We start from the raw sequence: 10493 nt of genomic DNA, 5'->3' as shown, positions 1-10493 counted from the left end.
TCAACCAGTGTGATCTCTTCTTGTTTAAAAGCTTCTGTGCAACAAGAGAAATCACCAACAGCATAAAGAGACAACCCACAATGTGGGAAAAAAAAATTTTACCAGCTGTTCCTCAGACAAAGGTCTACTATATAGAATATATAAAGAACTTAAAAAAAATCAGACCTCCCAAATTTAAAGACCCAATCCAAAAAATGGGCATCTGAAATGAAGAGATATTTCTCAGACAAAGAAGTAGAAATAGCAAATAAACATATGAAAAAATGTTCAACATCACTGGTCATTCGAGAGATGCAAATGAAAACAACTTGAGATTCCACCTCACCCCTGAAAGAATGGCTGCTATCATGAAATCAATTAATAACAAATGCTGTTGGGGTTGTGGGGAAAAACGAACGCTGCTCCACTATTGGTGGGAGTGTAGACTGTTGCAAAAACTTTAGAAATTAGTATGGAGATAACTCAGAAAATTAGGATTAGAGGTCCCTTTTGACCCAGTTATTCCCCTGCTGGGTATCTTCCCAAAAGAATTAAAAGAATCATACCACAGTGATATATGCACACCCATGTTTATAGTGGCAGAGTTTGTAATAGCTAAAACTTGGAGACAGCCGCATTGCCCATCAACTGGAGACTACACAAAGAAAATGTGGGTGTTTTTTTTTATAAGATGGAATACTACTCAGCCATAAATAATGAGAAACTAGAGACATTTATAGCTAAATGGATGCACATTCAAGCCATACTCTTAAGTTAAATAAATAGGGCACACATGTAAATATTGAATAGTTTTCTCTTGTGTGAGAAACTAAAAGTGGAAATAGGATCAAAGTGTACAATAAATATTGTGAAATAGGAAGAAAAGTTCCATAGGGAAGGAGAAGTGGGAGGAGTAGTGGAAAGGAAAGAAGGCAAAGGAATCAAGATGAGAAAAGGGAAAAATGGACACAAACTCTTTGTAAATAGGGAGAGGTGCATGGGTTGATGGGAGGGCACAGGAATGGGAACAAAAATAAGTACCAAGATATATCATCTAAAGGTACAGATTCTCAATGACAAATGTCATCATAGTGTAATCCTAATATTTACCAATAAAATTAATGAAAAAAAGAATGAAAAAGCAACTTTTAAAGAAAAGTGAACAAGAATTATTTCTCTTTTATTATACAAGTCTTTATTAGATAGGCAAAAATTGCTTGTTAAAAAAATATTTAGTATAATAAACATTTTAGGTGGAAACAAATACTGCAGGGCTGGGGATTTAGCTCAGTGGTTCCGGCGCCTGCCTCGCAAGCACAAGGTCCCAAATTCGATCCCCAGTACCAGAAAAAAAAAACAAAAACTGCAATTATTTCACATACACTAGATATTTGAAAGCAGTTTTAGGATCATGGTGACATTGAGCAGAATGAACACAGTTCTCATACATTCCTGCCACACAGTTGTGTGGCCTCCTCGAGATCAGTACCCCACACCAGAGAGGATCATGTGTTCAACTGAGGAGCCAGATCGAGGTGTCATTGTCACTTAAAGTCCACAGTTCATTTCAAAGCTCACTTTTCATGTTGCACCTTCTATTAGCTCTGACAAGTGAATCATAATGCATTTTCACCATTACTGCCTCATGAAGAGCAGTTTCCCTGCCTTAAAATCCTCTGTGCTCTTGCTGCTTACCACTTCCCCTCTCCAGTCCCTACCAACCAATGGATTTTTACTCTTCCCACAGCCTCCCCAGTGCTGAGACCACACCCAGCAGATTCTGGTACATTTGACAAATCCCAATTAACTCCCTTTCACTCCCTTCTCCTGAATGTGTCTATTACATTTCCTGAGTGCCTGGGGGGAAACTGCTGTTTTTCTGGCTGACAAGAGACACCCAGTGAATATGGTATGGTCCTGCCCTCAGTTTTTCTCATGTGCCTGGATTTTACATTCAATTCAGGTAAGCCCAGCAAATAAACCGAGGAATAAATACAAGACAGATTGAGTTTGAATACTAGTCAGGAATGTAAAAGTGACTGCAAGCTGAGTCTTGGGCAATGAGGAGAATAGAATGGTGGTAGACAAAGATTACAATGTAGAAGAAAACTGCTTGGCCTTTACATCATGCTAAATATCTGATGATACACTCCACCAGGATGCTGCCTGTGTGTTGAATGTACTGATGATTTGAGTACCCCAATTTAGTATGAGGTTACCATCTGCATAACTAGATGAGTCCTCAACCTCTACAGTCCCCTTTCCTCACTAGCCAGATTATGCCAGTAGGAGACAGGGAGGAAAGGCACATCTTGGAAAATTTGGCCAATTGGACTGGGGATGCCCCCTTTTACTAAGCAAAGCTTGTGTCTGTTTTCAGTCCCACACTCCTGCTCCCTGACTTCAATTCCAGATTGTGGCACTTCTGATTTCCTCATTACCCAGACTGGAGCCCATAGTATCCTGTCTGAAGGCAGGCATAGAGACAAGCTCACCTCATGACACAAATCTGATAAGCCGTCCCTCACACATTGAATGTGAGGTATGAGGTCTTTCTCTCCTGCAATGGCTTATCTTTTCCCCATTTCTCAGCACCTTAACCTAGATGAGCTTCCAATGACAGAATTCAGAATCCTACCCCCACTGTATCTGATCTCCCCACAGCTAGCATCCCAGTATAGTGCCTTTTTTGGACTGGCTACTCCAGTGTAGTGTTTACAGAGACCATGCTTTAAGACTGAGCATCAAACAAGACAACATGTTGTTGACATTGTAGTGTCTGCAACTCAGTTATATCACCTGTGGGTGGCACACAGTCCATGTTCACTAAAATTCATAGAACAAAGAAGGGCTTTGCTCTGCAAAGAGAGCACCTCATCTTATGAGAGAGCCTGGGTGATATAGTCTTCCAAAAAGAAGACATGGTTCATATAAAACTCCTTCAGGTGAATTTGGTTTAAAAAACAAGAGGTTAACTGGGTGACCAACTTCTCCCTCTCATCTGTAGGAATGCAAGCAGGCACATGGAGGTAGGAAAGAAGTAGCTCCTGAAGATTTCTCATCCGGCCCAGGTAAGGGACAAAACTACACAGAAGAACAATAGAGTGGTGAACAGCAGAGAATTAGCCTGTCCGATATTTGGTGTCCAGACACGAGAAGATAACAATGTGAGAAAGAGAAGAAGGAGGGAAGTAGGTTCCTGGGAACCAGTAAGGATCTGAAGTGAGAATCACAGCCCACTAGAGAAGTGCAGAGTGAGGAGAGAGACTGCAACAAAAATGAAGGTGGTGGCAAGTGGCACTTTCTCCTTGAGCCCTGGCTCACTGTGTGGGAAGGGCAGCTCAAATATGATGACCCACAATGGTACTGGTTACCCCAGAGGCCTCCATGGAGAAATGGATCAGTGGAATGCAACAGTAATGCAGTGGACTACAGTGGCCAATGAGTTATTTGGGTTCAGATGTCCTCTAGGACAGGGTGATTAACTGGTAAGAGAGATTCGCCATCCTAAACAGGGGCCAGTTGAGCTCAGAACTCACAGCAGGTGTGGGTTGGCTCCATCGGGGTGAGTCTGAACTGAGTTCAAGTCAGCAGGAGATCAAGGAGCCAAGTTCAATCTGGCAGCAGGCACAGGGAGTGCTGCAGTCTGAACAAAATGGGTTCTATCCTCATAGGCAGAAAGGATCCTGAGCTTCAGAAGTAAAGGTCCAGGCTTGGAGGGATTGTCCACTATCCAGCCATAAATCTATGCCTGGTTTGTTGGGAGTAATCAACATGGATCTGGAGCACTTTCAGGAAGATGGCAGAGTGATGAGTAGCAGAGAAAGAGCCTCTCTGAAATTTGGCATCCTGACATTGAAATATAGCAGTGTGAGGAGTGAAGTGACCCAGGAATGATCTGAGGCAAGAATTGAAACCTACGGGGAGAGTAAAGAGAGAGACATCAACAAAGAGGAGGGAAGTAGCAAGCAGCACTCTCTCCCAGAGCCCAGGCATTAGGAGATGGAACAATGGGGCAGATATGCAGATGCACAGTGACTACTGGTGACCCGAGGCCTGCATGGAGAAATGCAAAAGTGGAACAGAGCAGTGGACACACTGTACTTCAGTGGCTGGTGAGTTATCTGGGTTCATTCATCACCTAGGAGAGGGTGACTGGCCAGTAGCCATGTTGGAGAGGGCTAAATTGAGCTCAGAACTCAGAACAACTATAGGCTAACTCCATCTAGTGGCTCCCAGTGCCTCAGTATAGGAGCTGAGTTCAAGTAAACAGGAGGTCATGGAGCAGAGTTCAACCCAGCAGGAGACACACAGACTGCTCTGGGCTCAAGGAATCAGATTCCAACCTCATAGCCAGAACCTGGTCTGAACTTCAGAGGAACTAAAGGGGCAGGCTGGCTAGGATGATCCACTACCTCACCATGAAGCTGTGGCTGGCTTGTTGGGATTAATCAAATTGGCTCTAGACTCTGTTTACCCACATTGCCTACCAGTGACAGTAGAGACACATCTTGAATTAGACTTGTTTGTTTTTTCTTTCTCTCTCTTTTTTTCCTCCTTTTGTTTTGTTTTGTTTTTTCTTGATTGTTTCAACATGGTCTCTAGTTTTTTATTGTTGTTATTCTGTTCTGTTCTTGTTTTTATTTTTTCCTTTTCTCTTTCCCAGCTGTCTTCTTCACCAGTTTCCTAAATTTTGTCCTCCAGCCTTGCTTCTGATCTCTTCCACTTCTTCTATTTCTATTTTCCCCCGCTAATCCCCTTTAAATCTTCTCCCCTAAGGATGAAATTGCCATGTTAAGGGCTTATATATTCCATACAATTTTCAGATTTGTTCTAGTTTTCATAATATAACCACAAATCTAGTTTATACAATTAAAGTTAGCAAATTAATAGTAACCACAATTTATCATTTTCTAGGCTGTATTAGATGCTATTGTTATTGTTGATTGTACTACTTTAGCCAGGGTGACATAATTGTACTAATTTGGTTTTCCCCTGGTATACTAAAACTGAGATTGCATACAGGTCTTAAAAAAAAAAAAACCTATAGGCCAATGCCAAAGTACTGGCAGCTGGGCCAAGTAGGCAGAAACTTCTCATTCCCAATAAATTGAACAGGTAGGATCTGGCAAGACTCAAAACTCAAAGATCAGTTACACCTGGAAGACATATCTGAGAAGTAGTCATTTCCTAAGGGTTCTGAATACTTGCAATAAAGCTACTCACCATAAGCAATTTATAAGCATCAACCCAGGAATCATACTTTTAAAAAACAGAAAAAGAGAAGACACTTAAACAAGATGCTACCCCTCCCCCAACTTTCAGCTCACCAAAGGCAAACCCCATGAGCAATGAGGTAAAACAACCTGAAAGCCACCCACTTGAACTCTCAAAAGTGTTAACAGCAGGATGAAAGTAGCTCTAGAAAAATATCAAAACAGAAATAATTTCCCAGATAACTACCAAGACTGTGGCCAGGATGAAAGACATGCTTAGTGACTCTAGAGCATATATAGATTAAAAAAAACAAATAGCGGAGCTCAGGAACAAGATGAAAATCATGAATGCCCAGCATAGGAAAGAAGTGAAAACTATAAATGCCCAATGTAGAAAAGAAATGGTATCCATGAAACAGATTCAAACAGATATCCAGGAGATTAAATATTTCACTGAAGCTATAAGCAGCAGAATGACCCAATGTGAGGACAGTATATCATAAATAGAAGACATGATTGTGGTTAGTGATCACGTAAAGAGAGATTTCTTAAAAATAGCAAGGTACCATTGAAAATCAATACAGCAGCTGCTAGATTCTGCAAAGAAAAGTAACATAAGATTGATCAGAGTCAATGAAAAGGCTGGAGATAATGCAAATGACATTTTAAAGAAAAAACCTGGTCACAGAAGTAATGGCAGAAAACTTCCCAAACAGGGAAAATGAATTTGACATACAGATATCTCCAGAGCCATTCTACATAATTTTGGGGGGAAATTATTTCACAATTAAATTATAATTAGGGCTGTCTGAGGTCTAGTTTTCTTGCCTGTAGGCTGGCTATGGCATGTGGAAATGTAACTGCATTTTGCCTCTGGTCATATGGATGCCTCTATGGTCTAGTGATGCTGTGAGTCTTAAGGGCAAGATTACATCAGCTGAAGACATACTGTTTCTTTGAGAACTGTGTAGCAACACAAAAACAGAAAGAGTTCACCTGGGAAGGACAAATTCCGTATCAACTTAACTCATCCCACATGCTGTTGTGGGAACATTTTGCTCATGTCACCATCCTAAACAAAATAAGCTCATCAACCTAAGATCCTCTCATGAAAGGATTGCTGCCACCCTCCGAGTCATCTGATACTTCCTCCAATTATAAGATCCTCATAAATTAAGGATTATCACTGCTCTCTGAATCATCTAATACTCCCAATAAAACCAATAAATAGTGGCAAGATGGGTGTGTCTTTGTCTTTGCATGCTCCAAGGCACTGATCTCCCAGCCCCACATATACTTGAAATTAAGCAACTCTCTATTGTCTTTTTTTTCTTTAGCCCTCACTGTCCCCATTTTTAGGCAGTCAGAGAATTGATTGACCTCCAATAATCAAGAAATCAACCAATAAGCAGTGCGGGACACTGGGCAATGTTCCCCAGGCCAGCAGTGCTGGGCAGCTCTGACATGATGTGCTTCACCCTCACAGTGCTCTGCATGGAGAAACGAGACTTAACAAGAGAAAATATTTCAAGGACAAGGCATGGACAAGCCTCTTTCCAAGGCTAGATTCAAATAGGCAGCTGCTGCCTGGAGTTTTCTAAATAATAGGCTGTTCATTCACATGTTTTCCAGTGATCTCCCGAGGACAAAGCAGACCATCCAGGGAATTTTGGAGAAAAGCAAATTTTGCAAAGACATGACAGTAAAGGACAGAGCTGCCGAAGGCAATTCCTGAGCAAGTTACAGACCTTGGCCAAGCCCTCAGGGAAAGAATGCCCAGTGTTCACACCTCACAGAGAGCCACTGACCAGGTAAAAATGGTGAGAAAAGATTTCTTTGAATTTCTTTGTCAACTAGTTCTAAAAGAAGCAGATCAGAAAGCACAACTTTTCCCCAGAAGTTCCAAGCAACTACAGTCCTGAGTTTTGTTTGGACCGCAGCCCTCTGGGACTGGCAGCCAGCATCCTGGTTGTGGGCCACAGCACCTACATGAGGAGCCTGTTTAGCTATTTATTTTCTGACTGACCTAAAGGGCTCCTTGCTGGAAACTCTGAACAGATTGGAACTTATGGCAGTCAGTTCCAACACTGTGGTCAGCCTTTTCATCATAGACCCTGAAGTCAGGGAGAACCCATGGTCCACTGTGTTTGTATGAACCTGCAGGATCACCTGAATGGAGTCAACTGACAGGTGATGAGTTCCAGCCATGTCACAATCTTGGCAGTTTGAGGGTCTGTAGGGAGTGCCTTTGGCTTGCTTCATTTCTGTCCTCTGCTGTGCTGATTTGGAAACAGAAAAAATTCAGATTGTAAACCTCCACATCAAACAGTGATGGAAAGCCATTTTGCAATAATGTATTTTGTGTAAGTGCTGTTGACATTTTCCGCAGTAATTTTACTGCTCTACTTAATCACATCTCTGCATTGTAAGTGAGGGAGGGAGCTTACCGATTAACACAGCGTTTTTCCCCCTTTTAAAATGTTGATGCATTTTTTTAATGTTCAGTTTATATTATTGGCTCCTGGTAAAATACTGTATGCTTTTTTACATCTCACCCAGTGGTTTAGAAAAAAAAAAACTCTCTGCAATTGATACAGCATATTTGTAGCTACTATTTTATATTTTTAAAGTCCTTTAAATGAAATATTATTGCCATCACAAGTTTATGTAAAGTAAGATGGTAAAAGAACACTAAATCCTTTGCCTAGAAAAAAAGAAATCAACCAATAACAAGTGCTGGGAAGGCTGTGGGGAAAGGAATCCTTCTCCACTGTTGGTAGGAGTGTAGACTGGTGCAACCACTGTGGAAATCAGTGTGGAGATACCCTTAGAAAAGTAAAACTACAGGTTCTATTTGACCCAGCAATTCCCCTTCTTGGTATCTTCCTTAAAAAATTAAAAATATCATACCACAGCAATATATGCACACCCATGTTTACAGTGGCACAGTTTGTAATAGCTAACTCTTGAAAGCAACTCAAATGCCCATTAACCAATGAATGGATAAAGAATATATGGTTTTCTTATACACTGGAGTACTACTCTGCATAAAGGATAAGCTTGAGACATTTCTAGTTAAATGAATGCACCTTAAGACCATACTCTTATGAGAGACAAATTGGACACATACGCTTATTTTTAAATTCTTATTTACTTATTTTTTTTTGAAACAGGGTCTCACTATTAGTTCAGACTGGCCTTGAACTCACTATGTAGCCTGGGCTGACCCTGAGCTCATGGCAATCCTCCTGCTTCAGCCTCCCAAGTACTGGGATTACAGACATATGAAACCACACCCAGCAGACACACTTGTTTAATACTGCATTGTTTCTCTGCAGTAAAAAACTGAAAGTGGAAATAAGGACCAAAATGTATGATACATATTGGGAAATGGGAAGAAAATGTTCAAATGAAAAGATGAACAAGAAAGGGGGGAGAGGGAAAAGAAAGAAGGGACAAGAACAGAAGAAAAAACTGGAAGTAAAGCTTTTTTAAATAAGGAGCAGGAAAGGGGTTGAAGGGTGTGGGAATGGGAAAAAAGAAGCAAAATATGTCATGTACCGGTACAAATTTCTAATCATGATTGTAATCATTATGGACATCTAAAATGTACCAAGAAAAGTTTTGATTAAAAAAATGAAAACAAAGCCAATTCAGTTCTTAAAAAAAAAGAACCAAAAGAAAGAAACAAAAAAAACAAACAATACAGAGTACCCAAAAGCGATGACCTTCCACATACTCCATACATCCAAAGACCACCATTTCCAGAAATTTCACTGTTGTTAGGGGAGCAGCTGCATCAGTGTACAGCTTTCTCCACTCCAGTTGCACCAAACCCCTCCTCTCCTGGACCCACTTGAAGAGAAAGTGTAAAGATGGATCCTGGCATTCCAGACAGAGGTCCTGGTCTATGAGCACCCTTAGAGGCTGCTTTTCTGCCAACTTTGGCCCATCCTTCTTCATTTCTCTCCTCCATGTGACCTCTGGGGAACCAAGGTCCTCCAAGTTTCCAGCCCAGACCCTCCAGAAGTTTAGGTGCATGTTCCGCATATCCAATACTTGCAGTTTCCACCTCCTGTGGGCAAATGGAGAAGGCATCTTAGCATTCAGGCCCAGGCTCAGCTTTATTCCTGTGATTTACTGCTCATCCTCGATAGCAGCTTCCTTCTCTGCTCCACTCCTCTCTCTGCTTTACTTCTTACCCTTTCCCTCTTGGTTGCACCCCCATCCCCACTCTTAGTGCTCTTTCACTGCTGCCTCCTCTGTTAGCAGTCCTCCTCGTCCAGCAGCAAATACCCAGGAGGCTCAGCAGTGACTGAGACCTCTCTGATCCTCCTGGCAGTCACCATCAGAAGCCTCTGCTCCACCCTCCAGCCTCACCAGTCTCCATTACCCTTGCTGCCCCTTCCCAGATGCCTAGGGCCCTCCCTCCAGGATACCTGGTCACCCTCACCTGGGGCGAACCTTCTGAGCCAGCAGCACATCAAGCCCATCCAGCACAGCTTGAAAGAACTGCAGGTCCCATGTTGGCAGCCGGAAAATGTTCAGCTGAGTTTGGGCGATCTCTGTGTTTCTCATTTTCATCAGGACCCCCAGAGGGAGGCAGGGGAAAGGCCAAGCTGGCACCAAGGCCTTCAGGACCTCAGTGTGTCCCCTGGTGAAAGCCTCCATGAAGAGCGGTGGGAAGAGCTCCCTGGGAAGTTCCTCCAGAGCCCGGATCACCAAGTTCTTGTCCCTCAGCAGACTCTGGACTGCCAGGTCCAAAAGTGTGGGTGGAAACCAGGTCCTCATCCTCATGAATCTGCAAGGACAAGGGTTCTGGGGAAACATCCAGGAACAATTACCCTTTCACACCAGTCTGAGAAACCACTTCTCAGTCATCTCAGGACCACATTTTGAATACCCCTGAATAACCCTGTAAATAACCCTGCTATGGGAATGTAGGAGTCATTAGTTTACCCCAATTCTATTCAGTCTCTACGGCCCCAGAAACATCACTCAGTCTCTGTTGATATCAGGCTGAATGCCTCAGAGCCCAGTAGGGGCCTAGAGACCACCATTACATCCATTTCCCACCACCGCACCCTGAACTCTTGACCCACTGGTAAGTGTGAACCAAGGAACTAGAAAGTTCTTTCTCTAGGGAACAGGGGAAGGGGACGTTACCAGAACCTCTGCAGTGAGTCCTGGTCTCCTGTGAGCCACGGCAGCACTCGGCGAATTACAGGAAAGGTAGAAAAATGAGACCGAGAAGAAGCTGAGCTTTGGGTCTGAGCAGTGCTGCTCTGGACGGCAAAG

The 10493-nt window shown here is 42.6% G+C and overlaps 1 protein-coding gene across 1 annotated transcript; it reads right to left on the bottom strand.

Moving 5' to 3' along the window:
- Positions 1–1085: 1085 nt before the first annotated feature.
- Positions 1086–10007, bottom strand: LOC106007670 (PRAME family member 12-like). The gene is made up of 4 exons (XM_021243625.2): positions 9649–10007; positions 8882–9270; positions 7222–7474; positions 1086–3069 (listed from the first exon to the last, which is right to left on the bottom strand). The coding sequence occupies exons 1-4, from the start codon at positions 9990–9992 to the stop codon at positions 2859–2861; spliced, it is 1197 nt and encodes a 398-aa protein (XP_021099284.2). The 5' UTR covers positions 9993–10007; the 3' UTR covers positions 1086–2858.
- Positions 10008–10493: the final 486 nt, after the last annotated feature.

Source organism: Heterocephalus glaber, unplaced genomic scaffold (genome assembly GCF_053883595.1).
Source record: "Heterocephalus glaber isolate CG9 unplaced genomic scaffold, H.glaber_assembly_v1.0 deba00001447, whole genome shotgun sequence".
Taxonomy (NCBI): domain Eukaryota; kingdom Metazoa; phylum Chordata; class Mammalia; order Rodentia; family Bathyergidae; genus Heterocephalus; species Heterocephalus glaber.
Note: the sequence above shows the minus strand (reverse complement) of the source record. Positions and strands in the feature narration are given on the sequence as shown.